The 19,991-nt window shown below is 37.5% G+C and overlaps 1 protein-coding gene across 1 annotated transcript in view; it reads left to right on the top strand.

Annotated features, from left to right (window-relative positions):
* Window positions 1-19,991, top strand: part of ARMC2 (armadillo repeat containing 2) — a gene marked incomplete at its 5' end in the record, with an annotated part of 64,487 nt that overhangs the window by 31,385 nt on the left and 13,111 nt on the right. The window contains 2 exons of the mRNA XM_082306193.1: window positions 4,903-5,048; window positions 8,396-8,495. Of these exons, the coding sequence (XP_082162319.1) occupies window positions 4,903-5,048; window positions 8,396-8,495 (246 nt within the window). The remainder of the gene's footprint in view (window positions 1-4,902; window positions 5,049-8,395; window positions 8,496-19,991) is intronic.

Below are 19,991 nucleotides of genomic sequence, written 5' to 3'. Positions count from 1 at the left end.
CTTAGTGTTTTAGAAAAAAAAAGGTTATGTAGCTAAATCTTAAGTTACGCATAGGTTGGGTTTTTTTTATATTTGTCAAGGATTTGCCAGGTAGACTCCTAGCATTTGTCTTTAGAAATGACTGATGTAAAGATTAGTGAATGGTGTAATTGTAAGCTTTTGGGGACTTCATAGGAAAATACATTGGACAATCTTCTGAGGTAGTGTTTACACTAAATTTCTCTACTAATTATGCCAGATTTCTTTAATTTTCTACTAACTTACAAACAAAGGATTTTATCCTACTTGAAATTATATGAGAAAACAGATAGCTTACATCATCACATTACTATTACTGATTTTTGTCTGTTTATTGTAGTGGAGCTATGAGGTATGTCTCTCCAGAATAGTATGTATAATCTTAATACAAACATAAACAGATTGGGAGATGCTACAAAGCACTGAATGAAATGATGTGGCTTAATATTTACATTTGGCTAAGGAAGTCCCAAAGTGGCAAACTGCTAAAGACTGGGAGAATGTGATGAAACTGGAAATCTTGTGCTTGTCATGTTCCTATTTTCTTTCCTATCTGGTCCTGTCATCATTAAGTTCCTATATGAACCACAAAATTCTCTTTTATACACGTCTATCTTTAGAATTGGGAATATTAACTTTCTTGTGGCACTGTAAATTCCCCAAACAATTCTAAAATAATCTGTGCCATTTTGTTGATATCATACCTTCTGTTCTATACAAAAATTGTACATGGGATTTCCAAGCCTTCTTTTTCAAGAGAAGGTGTACAAACTTCAGGTCTGCATGTAATCAAGATTTTAATGACTATATTTTTCTTGAATGCTGCTAGTTAGACTTTCTAAGTCCCGATACTACTGCAGTGCTGCCTTAGGCTATCAGTTTAGTTAGAAAGCCCCTTTTGAAAAGTACTGAGGAGCGACTGGGGGTCCAGAATAGACTCTGTTCTCAGTCTAATTTGCAAGGCAGTAGACAGTGACTTAAACACCTAAACTATGAGAAAAGTAAAATTAGATGAAAAAGTAGAGTATGATGCCTCACATACGGAAGCTGTGCAGTCATTTCAGTGAGTGGAAATTTAGGTTGTGGTTTTGGTAGGCATTTTAAAACCTAATTTAGAGACATGTATTTTGTATCTCTTTTCATGTCTATATAGTTTAAAAATATTTATCCTTCGAAGAGCAGGAAGGGAATGGTTAAAAGCAAAGCATATTACTTACTGATATTTACTGGCTGCTGTCGGCATTAATCATATAATACATATAATGGGAATCCTGTTGAGGAGAAAGAGATGGAAATTTATGTTAAATAGATATGAAAAGAAGTTTTTGCCAGTTGGGGCATTTAGAAATATCAAATTACATCCAAGTAATAAAAGTAATGAATCAGATTATTTTCAGCTGTTTGACTAGCTGTCTGAACTTCCCCACAAGTTTGCAGAAACGTTTCTTCTTCCATTATTTGTATGTGGATAAATTTAGTTTTTTAAATCAAGGGTTTAATTTGCAAATGTGTGAAAGGAAAATGTTACATTTGACACTTTTTTTTTTTTTTTTTCAGTCATTATCTCTGCTGTTTTCAGTATGATTGGAAGTGTAGCAAAACTATTTTGTATAGTTTGAATAGACTGGCTGTTTCTAAGAAGGCCTCAAGTATTTTGTGGAAAAGTCAATACTGACAACTATCTCTTATTGAGGTTGTCGTTTCACTTGTTTGTATTCTCTTCTATAGTAGTACAGATACTTCATTTGTCTTCCTCTTGTGAGAAAAGTAGTAATTTCTGCTGCTATGGAATTCCTGTCTGACTTTCTCATATCAGTTTCTTCAACAAATCTACGTTAATGTGCACCATTTCTTCTATGTGAGTTAATTGTTCAGTCATCATAGACATGTAGGAGTAGTTCTGTTCTCAGGGATATAGTATCAAAGAAAGTTTCTTTGGTGACTCATGGCTTCAGAATAAAGGTAGTTTTTGTGGCATACTTTGATTTGTAGCAAAAGATCAAATATCCAGTGACGTACAGAAATAATGAATAAATACGAGTCTACAGGAAAAGGGAGCAAATTATATCGGAGGAAAAAAACACCTTAAGTAGTCACGGTGGTCTCTGAGGGAGGCTCTGCCATCTCTTAATCCTGATAACTGAAGTATCTCCCTTAACTGGGACCAACTCTTCATTTTTTTTTAACCGTATAATTGCACAATCACCAGATGGCAGTGTTATACATAATCTTGCCAGGTCCTTTTTGTGGGAATAAAGTCCCTGTCTGATTTCTTCCTTGTTACACAATGGATTTTATGCAGAAGTCCCACAATACAAGAATAAAAATGTTTGTAATAATAATTATTTTTCCTTAATAGAGGACATGAAACCAAGATCATCTTTGACTCATTTTATCATAGAATCGTTAAGGTTGGAAAAGACCCGTAAGATCATCGAGTCCAACCGTTAACGTATCACTGCCAAGTCCACCACTAAACTATGTTGCTTCACCTAACAGTATGATCATATTTATATGAAATATGGTAATGCTTATTCAAAAGCCAAGGCTTTTGAAGTGTCACGGACAAGACCTAACAAGTACTTCATGTTCCTTAATTGAAAAGCACTTAAATGTCTTCTCCTTTAAAAGTAGCGTTTGTGTGCTGTTAAATTTTCTGTTTGGGTGAATTTAATCTTTCACATGGCAACATAAGTATTAGGGCTGGTGGGGATTGCTAGAGCCAATTGTTAGGCATTTCTCCATGAATCATGGTATCTGCTTGAAGCAATCCGAATATCTCTTGAATTCATCTGGTGTCTGGCTAGCTTCTATTACTTTTTAATTTGTACTCTTAAAATTTCACTTGCGTACTACCTCTTCTTTTGTGGATGTATACTTCTATGAACTTCTGAATTTCATTGTCTTGCACATTTAAGGGCATATGTTATTTTGCATTGCTTTTCCTTTCCAACCTGTCTTTGTGTGAGGATGCCTCTTGATAGAATTTGCTGCTGGAGGATTTTGAACCATCTAACTGTCTCAGGCAGTGAAAAATTTTACTCTCTTTTTGGAGACCTCTGCACCATTATCTATTGATAAAGATTTTGGTTTTTTTTTTATCATCTAATATGTAAGTCTCTTTGCTGCAGTGAAAGACCTGGTCTGGGTTTTAACAACACTTTTAATATGTGGTTTAAACTTCATTTTCTTCATTGTGAAGTTTAGCTAAAGCTCAACAAATATCATCATAGGCTGACTGTGAACATCTTGTATGTGAGCGCTGAATGGAGTCTTCTGTGTCTGTTCCATTTGTCAGGAATTTTTCCACCAAAACTTTTGAATAGCAAAGTATTTGATCAGAATATTTTTATTTTAAAATATTTCTCCAGTATTGTGTTGATTTTTGAAGCGTCATGACTTGTGAAAGAATGCATATCTAGAAATGGGGTTTTTTTTGCAGTTGTTTAGTTAAGATAACAAAAAGCTCCATGTGTCTTCTTAAAATATGAGGTAAAAGCAAATGGCTTCCATAGGTTCAGTTTCTGTTTATCTGACTATAGTATGCATTTCATATTTAGTGGTGACGTTAAATCCATTCATGTATCGCATTCACATTATCACATAATTTTTTTCCCCTCTGTACCTTGCTTCTCCATTTTGACACATTGCTCCTTCTCCTAGTGTTCTACTACAGAACATCTTGAATTTCATTTTCATTCTTCATTTGTGTGGTAACAGAAGACAGGTACGCTTTTGTCAAATTTGTTGAAATAGGACAGCAAATTTGAAAGCTGCTGGAGAATGGACAAAGTAGTGCATAGAATCCTATGAGCAAAAGCTCCTTAAACACAACAATTTAGCTGCTCTTTGTCAGATTTTTCCTTTAATATTAGCAATTACATATCACAGAATAAGCAGTCCAATTCAGTGATAAAATACTTAATTTCTAGAGTTTTTTGTGATTACAAACAATTTGAACAGATAGTCTTTGTGCCTTACCAAACTACATTTAAAACCAAATTGAAGTTAAATACCTTACCCTGAGAATAAGGAAAATTTGAAGAATTTACATATTCTCATTAGATTAAATGACTTCACATTAATTTTATAGTAAGTTCTGGTTTAGATCAACAGTTAACTTACATGTCATTGCCTGTCTGACCTTGGCATTTGAATACCCTTCTCTGGAAGAGAACCAGAGCATTTCAAAATGTGCAATAGCTGATTCATTTTACATATCTACAAGTGATAGATATTTTATGCTTAAAACTCCTTGAAATAGAACTGTATCTTCTGAAAATATTTTGATTTCTCCAAAATGAACTTGAGGACTTAAGCTTTTCATTTTTATACTGTTAGGGTAGTGGATTTCTCTTGATCTTGATAAACTGTTAAATTTTTAATAAAAATAAATTTTGTTGTCTTTCAAAATAAATTAATCTTAGTTTGCAACTTACAGTTATTATCAAAATATATATTATATATCGGTATTAATTTGCAAGACTTAAATGTAAATTGGCAAAATCAGACATTATGCAAAAAATCACTTTAACTATCCACAGCGTTTCCGCTAATTTCCAATTGGTATATGGTTGTATAAATGCATACAAGATTTTAAAACATATGAAGGATCATGTTTCCCTCAAAGGAGGAGGTTATATGCAGGCAAAGACCAGTATCAATCTATCCTTTTCAAACAATTATTTCAATATACACAATTTTGTTACCTACACACTTCCTGTTATAATTTATTGGTAGATACATACCTGCAGAATGTTAACAGGGCATTCAGACTGCCTTAGACATTATAAATGAGATCTGGGCTTTATTACATTTTCAAAACAGTGTGGATTCTGTTGTAAACGGCTGTGATTAATAAATCTTTAAATATTCTATATGCAGCTGACAGCTACTTTGCGAAACTTGGCTGACTTACCTCTGGCAAGACGCCAACTCATTTGCAGTGGTGCGGTCTCTGAGCTCTCTGTGGCGCTAGAGCAGCGTATGAACGATATGGATGTATGCACCTATATCGTCAGGATATTCAGGTATGTATAGAACACAATGCTCTTTCTGCATGCAGTCAAGTCAGTGTAACTGCTTCAAGTGACCTCAAAGAGGGCAGGATCAAGCACTAAAATGGGAAGATTTACCTTGAATTGTTTTTTTTAAAAGCTCTGTGTAGTTTGTAATGATGTTGTACAATAATTGTGTCTTTATTAATACCGATAGAATTGTTTAATTGTAGCCATACAAACTTGGATTCATCATCCTCTGAAAAATGTTTTGTTGTATTGTGTCATTCTTTGATCCCACCGATTCTGATTGAAATTTTTAAAGTACATTTCCTATATTTTAAAGCTGCATAAATTATTAAGTATTTATTAATCCTATTTTAGGCCATGTCTTAAAAAATGAATGAGAGAAATTACACAAGCTTAAGTTATATTGGGGACTGTGTATTGTGAAATAAAATACAAAAGAGAGAAAATGTGATCAGTGTTCATTGTTTTGAGCTGTCACAGACTGTTTGAGGAGATTAATCTATGGGATCAGGGCTTGAGTGTGCAGATGGAAGTGCTGAAAGAATCTCAGTTTTATGAGCAGCTCAATGGCTGCTTCCCAAGATGTGCTTTCTAGAGGGAGATCAGTATGAGTGAATCACCCAAGAAGATCCTTTTGTAGTCTGAATAGTTTCTCGGTCAAATATCTTCCAGTTACCAAGCACCAGCTTGCAATATCCGATGCTAAATGGACTTGCAAACAATTTAAGGATTTTTAAGAAGTTGTGAAATTAACTGTTGGTATTTTCAGGAGGAGTTGGGTTATAAGCACAATTTATGAGCGCTGTTCTGGATGAAGTATTTGCCATTGCTGCTCTGTTATTGTATTGAGTCATGTTGCCTGTGACTCTGTGTTCATTGAGAAGTCATTCTGCTATGGACTTCTCTTCATGTTCAGCCCCTCCAAATTATTCATTACATTCTCCTTGCTAGATGAGATCGTGTTGTGCTTTGAAGAGCAGCTACATAAAGGATTGTTTTTAGCCTGTCCTTCCTCTCCACAGCTAAAAACAGGCATATCTGGTCATTTGCCATTTGTGCTACCTGTAAAGCATGTGAATTGCTTCCCCAGTTCCATGCCACCTTGTCCACATCTGTCTCTTTAATTTTGTTCCTAGAAACAAGCTGAGTTTTAGCAATGATTACAGCACTTTGAGCATATTTACTTCTTCTAAGGAGAGAGCATTTCTTTTACTTGGAAAATGCCATGAAAAGTGGGGTAATGTGCTTGTAATTAAATGTAATCGATACTTACACTGTAATTCTGACAAGGACATTTACTTGATCTAGAATTCAATATGGAGCAAAAGTAATTTGTCTTATTTAAAGTTTCCTACTGCTTCAATTTTTTTTTTCTTAAGTTTAGTGAACTGCATGCTCTGAGGATACAAATTATCCATAAAATCAATTTAATTAGCTTCCTGGAAATTGCAATCACACACACACACACACAAAATATATATATGTATATACTGTGCAGTACAGAGCACAGATTTGAATTTTATTTTGTCTTCTAGTAATACAGAATGATTATTCTTTTCTCTCAGTAACTTTAGGCAACTTCTTATAAGAGAACATGTTCAAGCTATTCAGATTATTCATTTCTCTAAGTCTGTAAGTCTTGCTGTAATTGGTTGTAATTGAACATCAACACAGATTTTTGCTGCTACAAGGGAAGTAAGAGGTTATCCTAGTTTGTTCTGTTATTGCAGTATTTCTGGTATCATAGAATCATAGAATGCTTTGGGATGGAAGGGACCTTTAAAAGTCATCTAGTCCATCCCCCCCTGCAATGGGTAGGGACATCTACAACTAGATCAGGTTGCTCAGAGCCCCATCCAGCCTGGCCTTGAATGTTTCCAAGGATGGGGCATCTACCACCTCTCTGGGCAACCTGTTCCAGTGTTTCACCACCCTCATTGTAAAAAATTTCTTCCTTATATCCAGTCTGAACCTACCCTCTTTTAGTTTAAAACCATTACCCCTTGTCCTATCGCTATTGGCCCTGCTAAAAAGTCTGTCCCCATCTTTCTTATAAGCCCCCTTTAAGTATTGAAAGGCTGCAATAAGGTCTCCCTGCAGCCTTGCCTTCTCCAGGCTGAACAATCCAGCTCTTTCAGCCTTTCCTCATAGCAGAGGCGTTCCATCCCTCTGATCATTTTTGTGGCCCTCCTCTGGACCTGCTCCAACAGGTCCATGTCCTTCCTGTGCTGGGGGCCCCAGAGCTGGACGCAGCACTGCAGGTGGGGTCTCCCCAGAGCAGAGTAGAGGGGCAGAATCACCTCCCTCGACCTGCTGGCCACGCTTCTTTTGATGCAGCCCAGGATACGGTTGGCTTTCTGGGCTGCAAGGGCACATTGCCCGCTCATGTCCAGCTTTTCATCTATCAGTACCCCCAAGTCCTTCTCCTCAGGGTTGCTCTCAATGCCTTCATCCCCCAGCCTGTACTGATACCGGGGATTGCCCCGACCCAGGTGCAGGACCTTGCACTTGTCCTTGTTGAACCTCATGAGGTTCACACAGGCCCATTTCTCCAGCTTGTCCAGGTCCCTCTGGGTGGCATCCTGTCCCTCAGGCGTGTTGACTGCACCACTCAGCTTGGTGTCATCTGCAAACTTGCTGAGGGTGCACTCGATCCCGCTGTCTATGTCATTGATGAAAATATTGAACAGCACTGGCCCCAGTACAGACCCCTGAGGGACACCACTCATCACTGTTCTTCATCTGGACACCAAGCCATTGACCATTACCCTCTGGATGTGACCATCCAGCCAATTCCTTATCCACCGCATGACCAAATCATGTCCAGTTCTCTGTTTTTGTAATGCTCAAGGGTAAGCAGTGTAGGACCAGAGCAGCTGTTAGGGAGCAAGCAGAGATAAAATCGTGACTGCAGGAAGGCGTGTTCTCCGTATTTGCTGGTCAGAGACGTGTTCTGTAAGTGCTGTCGTGGGGCTCTACTAGACCTGCATTAGGAAGGGACCCTTTGTTTCTTTTCCTGTCTGACTTCCCATGTCATCTTGAAATTACAGTTCTTGCATTTAACACTAAGAAGTGCTAGTGTTAGCATACTGTGCCCATATGGCAAGCAGGTTGGGAAGCTCCTTATGTTCGCTTCTTCCCGTAATTCACTGTGGCAAGGACAGCTAGACTTCTGTTGTGCTCTTATTTAACGGTATATGACTCTACTAGAAGTCAGAGTATTGGCATTCATTTCCTTTGTTGGAAAATACGGCTCTGAGAGTCATAAGCAGAGTGGGTTTTTTTTTTTTAACTCTTTTGTGGGAAAAAGTACTTTCATTCATTTATATTTTATTTTTGTACCTTTGTAGCAAACTTTCTTCCTACAATGACTTCTGTGCAGCTTTAGCAGACTGCTCCAGATGTTACATCTTATTTTTAGCCCTACTAAACAAATACCAGAAGCAGCAGGTCAGTTTTTTCATCTCCTGATTTTTATATATTAATCCTCTGATGTGTCTGTGTATTATTGTGTATAAGCTTGTTTTCAGTGACCTACTTTTATGCATTTACAAAATAAAAATTTTAAATGGTTGACAGCATTTCTAAGTAGTAAATAATTGAAATTAAATCATTTAGATTAAAAATTCAAAGCGATACAGAGGACAGATAGTTGATTAACTTGTCTGTAGAAAGTCCTTTGAGTACTTAATTGTTTTTCTTAGTTTTAAAAAACACTTTTTAAAGCAAATAGTTTATTTGAATATTTAATAGTAGGAAATTGTTGGGATTTCTCCTGCCCTCTTCCAGGGCAGGAGAGTTAAGCAATTTGAAAGCAGAGGAAACTGCTTAAGGTATCAGAACCTATCTCTTCTCTACCAGAGAGACCCATGTGCCTACAATACCGTATTTGGAACATTCACCTAGAAATAAGTGTTTCGAGTTTGTCAAAATGCCTTGTATTATGAGGTAAAATTATAAGAGTATACTTGCTACCAACTTCATTAGAACTTCCAGGGTCAGGTGTTGCTCTATTATCCTGCTATATCATAGTGATTTTTCCTAAGTTTACTGGAGCGCCAGGCTCTGGGAGTTTGGTGCAGAATCACAGTTTTAAAGATTGCCACATTGATAAGAGTGGAGTGCCCCATGTATGGCAAATTACTCAGCTCTATTGCCAGGTAAGATTTAAGAAGAAAATAATTTTTATGTAAAGCATAGATGTTCAAATGTGTAACAAGGTTTCAAAACATACAACACTAAATCACATTAAGATTATTCTTAAAAGTAAGGAACTTTTCTTAGCTGCTCCAGCATCGAAACTAGTTTGACCACATTTAGTTATCCTATACAATTTATTCCAGGGTTAGTAGTTCCTGGAGAATTGTTGGAAGGAGGTCTTTTGTGCTGCTATTGTTAGAGGCAGTTAATGAAGGTAACCAGATCAGCTATGCTGAACAATGTATTCTTTCTCTTGCCAAATACAAAAATAATTTCTCCCTTTCCTGTTTATCTGCCTCCCTGTTTTCTGTGATAATACACATGGAAGAGGAACAAAGATTAAGTTGTTTCTGTTCTTCTAAATGTCTGTCGATTAACATTTCTGCAGCATATCTGAGTATTTCTAGGTTCAGGCTGCTCTTGTATTGTATAGTCTTCAAAGACACTTTAGTAAAATGCTATGTTAATAATGTAAGATATATCAAAGGCATGATATTTTACTAGTTTTATAGTTATTTATCCTTGTGAGCAGTGTATTAAAAACTCAGCAAATGATGGGACTGGGAATAAGGAGCTTGAATTGAGTAACATCTTCCTCTCAATCTTCATCTGTAATTTTAAGGGGAACTTTTCTAGCCTCCTGAGATAATAGCTTTGTGTCATAATGAATTGTAGGCTCATATATAAATTCAAATTGTTTGTTGTCAGGTAGTGTTCGGAATTTAGCTTCTCATTTGTCTACGTTATTAAGTGGTCCTAAAATACGTTCTTCACTAGATTAGCATTGCTTTTTGTGTTAAACTGTCAGTTGTTTTATCAAAATACAAATTAGTAAAGAAATAGCTTGTATATTAAAAAAACTTAGTTATTATGTTGTGATGATTATATATGCTGTGTCTTCAGAATAATTATTTCTTACTGCAATTTTTAAACAAGCATGCAACTGTCAGTTGTCAGCTTAGTGAAGCCTTGCAGAAACAAGAAGAGGGACATAGATAATGTAATGCATCACTTTTTCTGTAGTATATAATGAACACTTCAGCTGTGAGGAGTGCAAATGTTTTTCCTGAGGTGCAGTTGGCACTGCTAATCTTTCTTTTAAAATGCTGACAGCTAGTGAGTTATAGCGTGAGTTGGTATGTGTTGAAAAGAAAACAAGTAACAGCAGTGTGAGTAAAATTGTCTGCTGTGGGAAGAAGCAAAGAGGAGGATAAATCAGTATTATTAACTCAAAGCATTAAAAATCCTCAGGACTAAGAACCGGTATGTTAAGAAAGGAAGTGTGTGTTTTCTGAATTTTCAGGTTGCAGAGTTCGTGGGATCAGGATTTTTAACTGTCAGTCATGGCAGCTAGAAACATGCTGGGGAAAAAATAAAAGAAAAACAGCATTCAGACTTTTTCAAGTGCTTTCATAACTGTGACTTTAAAAATAAGCATTACATATTGTGAAAATAAAAATGTGACGACTGGAAATAGGATTAATGACTTGCTCCCACACCACACACTGAATTCCACGGCTGCCACCCAAATAGTCTCTGTTCTTCTCACCACACTGCAGTTTCAGCTCTGCTCCTTTTTTTTCTTCAGCTTGTTTTCTTTCTTGGGTAAAAGAGTCAGAAGGAATGGGAGAGCAGTAATTTAAGTCTGTGAGAAAGACTTTTGGGCAAATTGAGTTGGCAAGACTTGCTGAATTCAATGTGTCATAGTCTTAGGTAAGGAGAGGAGTACAGAAGATTGGAAAAGCTGGATCTGCAAGGTAGGACTGGGGAATTCAGCAGTGTGTTTCTACGCATCTGAAGTACACGTTCTGCTGGACTTCACTCGTGGTTGGTTTTAGAGCTTACGTGTGTGGAGTAACAAAAAAATCCTTGGTGGCCACCACGTGCTGTGAAAACTGTCAAAGTGTTCTTGTAGAGCCTCTGTCTTGCAGGATGAGCTTTGCATGCTTCTGCTTCTAGTCAGCATTGTAGACTTTTGCCCATCTCCAGAAATCTTCTAACAAGATGCTGTTCCCCTTTCCCAGATCATTATCATCTCTAAGCTTTTCAGATAAGCTATATATATAAGCTGCCTGGTAAATCTCTTCACGCCACAGAGTTTAGGTCACCTTGAGATAGCTAGTTAAATGTAGAAATTTTCTTTGCAGTAATGTTTCCCTTTGCGTTCAAGTTAGAGTATTGGTTATCTGTAGTTAACCCTAACAGATCCCTCAGCCTGTTTTAAAACCAAAATACCCTCACATACTCTACTATAACACTGTTAGTCATATGGTTTAGTTTTAGGTAGTCCTGCAAGGAGCAGGGAGTCGGGCTCAATGATCCTTATAGGTCCCATCCAACTTGAGATGTTCTATGATACTTCTGTGATATAAAAGATGACTTTCTTAGGCTGTGGTTAATGTCGTAAGTCACGAGGAGGCCATGCTTTTGGAACAGGGAGACTGCCTAAATAGGGCGGTAGCTTCTGTTAGTAAGTCAGGCACTACCTGAGCTTAGGTTGCCTTTTGGGGCCCTGCCAGCTTCCATGTAATCTTCTGTCAGTGTACAGTTAGGAGTATTTTCAATCCTAAATGCACAAACACGGAGTGTGATACTAAAATTTGCACAGAAGAAATCTTGTGCCTCTTGTATAGGAAAGTCCATTTATACTTTAGTGTAGCCTAGTTTTTTAATTAGGAAATGTTTTTTAATTATCTGGCATCCCTGGATGCAGCAATTGCCTATTCAGCAGAAGAATAATCACATTGGGTCACATGAAAGGTTCATCCAGCCTACTGTCCATACTCGGCCGTGGTGAAAATCAGATGCCTAGAGAACAGTAAAAACAGAGCAAGCATATACGATCCTTCCTGTGTATGCTTACCAAACCTCCAGCTCTTTCCAGTTTGGAAACTTCCTCAGCCAGCTGTGGTTCTCTGTGTGTGAAATAAACCTCAGTTGATTTCTTTTCCATGAAACTCTAGTGTCTCCCCTCTACCCCATATAAACTTCTGACATGTTAAACATCCATTGGCAAGGAGTTGCCATAGCAACTACCCATTCCACAAATAATTCCTTTTGCTTGTTTTGAATTTGGCCTTTACTATCTTTATTTGATAACCTCTGGTTCTTGTATTGAAAAGTCGGTGAATATTTAATTCTGTCATTCATTTCACACCACCCCTGACTTTCTAGACCTTTATCATATCCTCTTCGAGTTACCTCTTTTCCAGGCTGAAGAGTCCTTGCTTAGTCCTTTCTGATATAGAGGCTATTCCATACCATTGTGCATCCGTGTTGCTTTTCTCAGAACTTTTTACAATCCTGATTCCTGTATCTTTTTTTTGAGATGAGGAAACCAGAACATGGCAGTTAAGATGTGGCCATATCATAGATTTGCATGCCTGCGTAAATTTATTTCCCAGTAATTCCCAATATTTTATTTGCTTTCTTGACCTCCTGTGAGCATTAAACCCGCTGAGGAATCTGTCATTAACCCCAAGATTGCTCTCCAGGTGGTTATGGTTGGTTCAAAGGCTATAATTTTATACACGAAGGTATGTCTGCTCTGTGTTTTTCCACACACATCATTTCACGTTTATCTGCATTTAAATTTCATGGGCTATTTTATTACCAGTTGACTACAAATCTTTTTTCTGCTTTTCAGTCAGCCTCCATCTTTGCTACTTTGAACATCTTAGTGTCATCAGCAAACTCTCCCATATCACTGCTGTCACCCACTTTTCCACGTTGTTTGTGGACAAGTTGAACGTAACAGCTCCCAGCACAGAACCCTGTGGAATTCCACTGGTCATCCTTCACCATTGCAGGAACTGCTAATTTACTCTGTTTTCCATCCTCTAATCACTTATCTCTACCAGGACATTCTCCCGTACAGCATGACTACTTAGTTTCACTAGGATTTTTGGTGAGTGCCTTTGTCAAAAGTCTCCTGGAAAGCCACATGGGGGATATCAGATGGCTCTGCTTTATGCATGTTTGTTGATCCCTTCAAAGAACTCAAGAATTGGGTAAGTCAGCACTTAGGAGCCTTAAAGCTGATTGCGTTTATCCAACTGTCCACAAATTTTATTGTTCTTTTTTATGGTCTCTTCAAATTTACCTGGTACAGACACCTGACTTGAATCTCACTTGGATCCTTTTCATGTTTGTTGCCCTTCCAGTCCTTACGCATCAAGGCAGTTTTGAGAGGTTGCACGTCACTCTTAGTAATTAAGCTATTTTATTAATTAGTTCTTTTAGAACTGTTGGGTGATTATCCAGTCCTGGTGATTTGTTACTGTTTGTTTTGTCAGTTTGTTCCTTAAAATTGTTTGTGATCACTTCAGTTTTGGACAGATCCTCTGATGAGTGTTCCCCAGAGAAGGCTGTAACATTGAGATCTCCCCAGTTCAGTCCCCCACAGTTTCACAGTGGGCATGAATCAATGCAAAGAACTAATTTAGCTTCTCTGCAATGACATTTTCTTCTCTGAATGCTCTTGTTTTATCCTGATCATCAATTAGTTCTGCAGATTCTGGCAAACTTCCTGGTCCCGATGTGTTTGAAAAGATTTGTTATTATTTTTGCATCTCTTGCATCAGCTAGTAGAACTGCACTAATTTACAATTATAATTTGCATGCTGCATTACCTGTTTGATTTAACAATCAGTTTGTCAGAAACAATTTATTAAATGAAGGATAGACTGATGTTGCCTTGTCATCCTCTCTAAGCAGATGTCCGCATTTATGGGGTTCACTGTGCCTGGATCTGCCCAGCTTTCTTCCCAAATGCATCTACCAGGTAGCGGGTCCCAGATCTGTTTATAGTCTTCTGTGAGCAAGCAGGCTTCTGCTTGTGAGACTTTTTCTTGTCTCCCTCCAAGTAAAAGACTCATTTCAGGGCTGTTGAACGTCCTTTTTGCTCTTAGGATTGCTGCAGTGGGGAAGGTTGTCACAGATGGGGCCTGTAAATGCAGAGAATTTCTCTGTTTTGTTTCTGGCTTTATTTATTAGGCGAAGGCTTATCTGCATGCAGTGACTGGTCTTCCTGGCTGGTGTTTTGGCTGGCTTATGGAGAGTTCTGTGATGAGCTCCCAGGAACCCACTATCTGTCTGGTTCAGTCAGTCATATAACAAGTCATGTAATACCCCAAAGCAACTGCAGGCTCTTAACAATAGAATCTAATGCTGCAGCTGTGTTTAGTTCTGATATACATGTTTGCCTCTTAAATGCTTTGAGAGTATTATTGGTACACTGCTCAGTGGCATCATAGTCTTATGAGATACCAAAGGTTGTTTTTTATTATTATTTTTATTGAGGGTAGTGGTGTGTTACTGCATCCATAGCTTGCCTCGAAAGAGACGGTCAGCAGTGCTGACATAATTGTTCTTTGTGTTTCGGCTACTCACTTTTCCCCTCTGTGCCATCCCTCATTTGGGCTGAGGACAGCTGTTGGTGTGACAGCATGATCCATCATGTCACAGAACTGACCCAGCTTCCAATCACCTTAAAACTGAAAAAAAGAACCCCAGTCCATTGCTGGGTTATCACCTGCATTGCTTTCCAGTCTAGTTTGTTGAACAGCCACACAAATAGTTCCTTGTTCACAAATACTGAGGAAACAATATGGGAGAGGAACCAAACTGAATGGAAAGGAGAGTGCTGTTTATGCCGCCACTTCTGCTGAAATGCTCGTCAAGGTAACCCTATGAAAAACTTACATACATAATGTGGTTCTTTTCTCCTGTGTTTACATATACATATTTTCAGTTGTATTCCTCCTTTCTCTAGCCCAACATTATAATAATGCCTTGGACAATTAAAAACGCTATGAAAGGAATGTAGTAATTGACCATTAAAGAACAAAAATACAAGATTTTTCTCCTGTGTTTTGTGTGGGCACATGCATATTCATAACTGATTATTTATTCTCTGTGAATTAACATTTTTTTCAAGAAGGAAGTATCCATTTTAGGGTAAATATTCTGACAACTCTGAAGGAATTTCCCTGCTGATAAATCTGAATAACCACAGAAGGTCACCCTTTCCCTACAGTATGATTTCTGACAGTATGCTGAGCTGATAGTGTATTTGCATCTTCCTAATACTTTGGTTGCCACTTTTTTTTTTTTTTTTTTTTGCCTGAAAGAAAAGGTAAAAGTGGTAAGGAAAGTGCAGAGTATGTGATATGTACTCTGAAAGTAAAATGATCAGGTATGTAGAGCTCAAAGTTTGTAGTCAACCAGCCTGCACTGGCATATATCATACAGAAACCTGCTGTTCTCGTGTGTCAAAAGATACAACAGAATGAATGTAATTACTAGATAGGTCAACATTAGAATATCAAAGAAGAAGATATTACTGCTTGGTGTGACATGTCTGTCACTAAAATATTTTGCCTTAGTTTTTGGTATTAATTTCTACAAAAGATACTGAAAGCTTGGGAGCAGCTGTGAGAAGAGCTAAAAGAATGATTAGAGTTAAAAAAAAATTAAGCAAATTAATTTATCAGTGACAAAGGTCAGACGATTAGCAAGTTGCCTATTAATAGAATCTGCACAAGGAAGACATTTCTGTTAGGAGACCATCCTTTAATCTAGGAAAAAAGAGATAATAAGAAATAGTGACTGAAGCTGTACAAATTTAAACTAGTAATAAGAATAAAGATTTTAACCAGGGAGATCAGTAATCATTAGAGCAATACTGTGGGGGATATGGTTTTCAACTTTTTTTTCAATTTGTGATTTCTGAAATGTTTTTTGTTAGAGAGTGCACACTGCTTTTCATGAAATGTTGTTCTGGTGACTATATGGACTATATGCTTGCTTTTCTTTGGTTACCTTTCCCAGATCTCCAGATGTCCACAAACAAACCTCTGGACATGAGTTCTTCATTGCTAAAAGTCACTAAGTGCAAATGAACCCTTTTCTGTAAAGTTTACCTAAACAGATCAGATTTTTGGGTGTAGAAATTATTGGGTAGGGTCCTGTGGCGTGTGGTACACAGAAATATAACTACATTCTTCTAATGGCCTCTCCTTCTTCTCAAATGCATTCATATTTGCAGGGGAAGGAGGATCCTTCTTTACTGACAAAGTACTCCCTGCTTACACTGTGGCAAAGCTCCTCTCTGCCCCTTATTTCAGGTCCCTCAGTCAAGAGCTGCTTAATTTGCTTTTGATGCTTCCAGGGTATTCTACACATACACCCCCCCCTCCTTTTTTTCCTTCTTTAAATTGAGTTTCATTTTGGGTCAGTTGTTATTTCTGGGTTTGACCAGGAATTTTCATAGCCGGAATGTCACTTCAAGTTGAATCCGTACTGTGTTTGGAAGAGATAAGCTCCAGGATGGCATAACTACTCTTATTTTGTCTATAAGTAGACTATCAGACCCTGCAAAGAAAACCCTCAAATTTTCTTTCCAAGGTACATAATACAGCAGAAATATGAATTTGGAAATGAAGTGTAAATTAGATTTGAATGAGAAGCAGTTCATACTGCTGGGCAGGTGGTAGAATTTTGACTACCTCCATTGAAGTTTGTGTGACATGGAAAGCACATTTCATTTACAGCTGGAGATTCAATAGGAACTCAGTTGCTGACATCTGAATTTTTGTTTCATACTACCCCTACCCTTCTGAGGGTCCAGACACCAAATAGACTAACAACAGGTACTTGGCCAACGTGTACAAACTGTAGAATGGAATCTCCTCCCTTATTTATCTCATTTTACTTAGAAATTACTGACCTAATTGGCTTTCCTTTCCTACTGATAAGTAAACCTGTACTATTTGTACCTGTGTTCATTGTGCTTTACACAGAAAGGCAGGTACACTTTAATTGCCAAGATAAACTGCTGTCAAGTTCTGTGACTCAGCAAGTACACTGGGTACCTTTGCTACTAGGGCAGTGCAAGGAATAGGTTTTTAGAAGCAGATAAGCAAAGAAATCTTTCATATCAGTGATCATATGTATATGTTCCAGCTGTCAGAAAAATAAGAGTTAAATGCTGATGGAGTATGTGGTGCCATTACCGCTTTAAAAACAAAAATATCACAGTTTCTTCACAGATTGGAAGCAAAGAAAAAAATCCGTTCTCCTTCTCAAGCTTTTCTTGATATGTTTCTGCAAATTTGTTTGTGTAAGCGAAGCTGTGTGGTCTCATATATAACCTTCCAATCGGCTTTGGGTATAGTCTCTGGGCAGCATGTTTCACATGAATGCCTCGTTGTAAAAAGATGAAATAACTGAGTGCAACTCCTATCTTTAATCTAATTTGTCTTTAGTGCCATACATGTTAAAACCTCCATATTATATAAATTAATCTGATAAATGTAGTTTTGCTGTAAGTGTGCAAGAATGTCTGAATTTCCATACGCAGTTAATACTCCCAACATTTGGAGATGCATAATAATCTCATTTATTATACTGATTTTTTGGTCATGCACAGAAAGGCCCATGGGCCTCATACAGGTTTAGTCTTGCAAGCAGTTTCAAAATGCTGTTCATCTTTACATGTATTTCTTTGCACAGCCATTCTGAGCTGGTGTTTCTTACTCTTGCAGTGCTTACCCCATGAGCATTTAAAAAAAATACAGCCCCAAATAATACAAACCCTTGAGTATTATACTACTCAGGAGAAGTTGTAGCAGCTTTTCTCTTTGACTCTGCTAGTTAAATTTTCACTGGAAGATAACGAAACTTCGGTAATGTGCTATTAAAACCGGATGTGCTTAGCTAAAAAGAAGTATTTTATAAGTTTGTTTTGCTAGCCTGTAGGTGGAAAGCACAGTTGAGATCACACTTCTCAAAATATCAGTTGATTGCTGTACGGTACCTGTTTGTCTGTTTTCTGATTGGGTAGAGCTGTTGCTGGGCTGATACTGTTTTGACCAAAATTAGAAAGTCAATATAAACGAGTCAAACTAGACTGCCTGCTTTTTTCAGTTCTCTCTTCTGATTCATCAGTTGTTTGTTTCAAATTCTTACAGCCTTTGTGAACTGGGGGTTGTGCCAGCAAAGGTGAAAGCTCTTAGTGGTTAGTCAGTAAGAATGTTCATAAAAATTTGTCTTGATGACATTTAGATGCTAGCAAAAATATGATGCATAGTTAAAAAAAAAAAAAGTGGAAGTGGGTCCTGTGGAATGATCGTATTAAATACACGGATGCGAGAATCTATTCCTCACTTAGGAGACTGCCTGCTTCTCGTATTCAGGGATAGCATTCATCTGCTTGACCCTAAGAGGATGTTATTGCCGGGGGCTTGTGGCAGAGGCTTAAAACCTGAGACTTACTGACAAAGGCCCCTATGAAAGAAGGATTCACTGCTTACACATCTTTTTTCTTTCAGTATTAGTATGCATACTTTAACAAGTTGGACTGTGTCTGGGTAGCTTAGATTATTAATACCAGGGAGGATTAGACTACCTGTGACTATAACTATTACATTTGAAGAACAGCAGCATGTCAATTGTTTAGCAAAATTCTAGGTTAGTGCAAGTACAGCACTTTAGCAGCTAAGGGTAGATGGCTGTGGTGTACTTGAAGAAATGCTGTTACTTTACCTGTACTGTTAAGATAAAGCTATGCACTTTTCTTTTTGGAAATGAATAGGTTTTGATGCAAGTGACAGAGGCAAATGTTTTAATTAGTTTATACTTGGGTTAGTTCAGGCTTTCAGAAGTTATTTTTTCTTCTTCCATACGGGTGGGTAAGAAAAACATGGGGATGTTGTTGAATGCCATTCAGTTAGGATCCACTAGTCTTGCCAAAAAAGGCTATTTCTCAGTATGTCCAAAATGAAGCAACAAGAGATGTAATTCTATATCCCACTGAAGGGCAGGGATAGAAAGTGCTTTAAGAGAGCAACTTGGTTAAATCATAAGATCTCAAGATACCATATAAAAATAGAAAGTAGGTCTCATTTAGCAATGATAAGAATAAAAGGGTAGCAAGAACACGTAAAATCAAAATCAGAAAAAAACAAAGCACAAAATGAGATGCAACTAGAAAGGGACGTAAAAAGAAACAGACGACTTTCTTTAGTACATTAATAGTGAGAAGACAATAAGGAAATAATTGCTGCAGTGTTCAGAAGAAGATGAGAATTACTGACAAGATGCCACTGTGAGTAGTGAAGTGTGGAATGCCTTTTTTTGCTTCTTTTCCTGAAAGGGTTAAGTATGATCGAATGATTAAGCTCTACTGCAGCCTGAGTTCTTTTATCACTAAAAAATGAGCTGGAGCATATTTAAATGTCTTCAAACCAGCTAGGCCTAATGAAATTTGCCCTTTGGTGCTTACAAAAGGACAGAAAGGGTAATGTCTCTGGGATTCTTGAAAAGTTATGTAGGATTGCAAGGTGGTAAGGCACCTGTCTTTAAAAGGAGAAAGAGGAGGAATTGAGGAATAACAGACTGGTCAGTTTAGATTACATTTTGCGTAAAAATCTGGAACAAATAATTCAGCTGTCTGTAAGCAATTGGACTTAACAAGGAAATGAGTAAGAGCTAACATGGATTTAACAGTAACAAATCAAGGGGAAGTAGTTTAACCTCTACAATGGGTAACGGGCCTAGAGAAGAAGAGAAGGTGGTGGTCTTTGGCCATCGCAACTGACACTTGCTTACCTGAAAGATTAGTCAGCTCTGGCCCATGAGATTATTCTAGTTATGTAAAGTGCTGTTTTAAGATGTTTTAAGATTACTGTGGGCTTGGTAAAAATAGATGACCTGTACTAAGTATATCCCATTAGTAATTACCCC

This window comes from Platalea leucorodia (assembly GCF_965183815.1).
Source record: "Platalea leucorodia genome assembly, chromosome: 3".
Classification (NCBI taxonomy): domain Eukaryota; kingdom Metazoa; phylum Chordata; class Aves; order Pelecaniformes; family Threskiornithidae; genus Platalea; species Platalea leucorodia.
The sequence above is the reverse complement of the archived record's forward strand: the minus strand, read 5'-3'. Positions and strand labels throughout refer to the sequence as shown.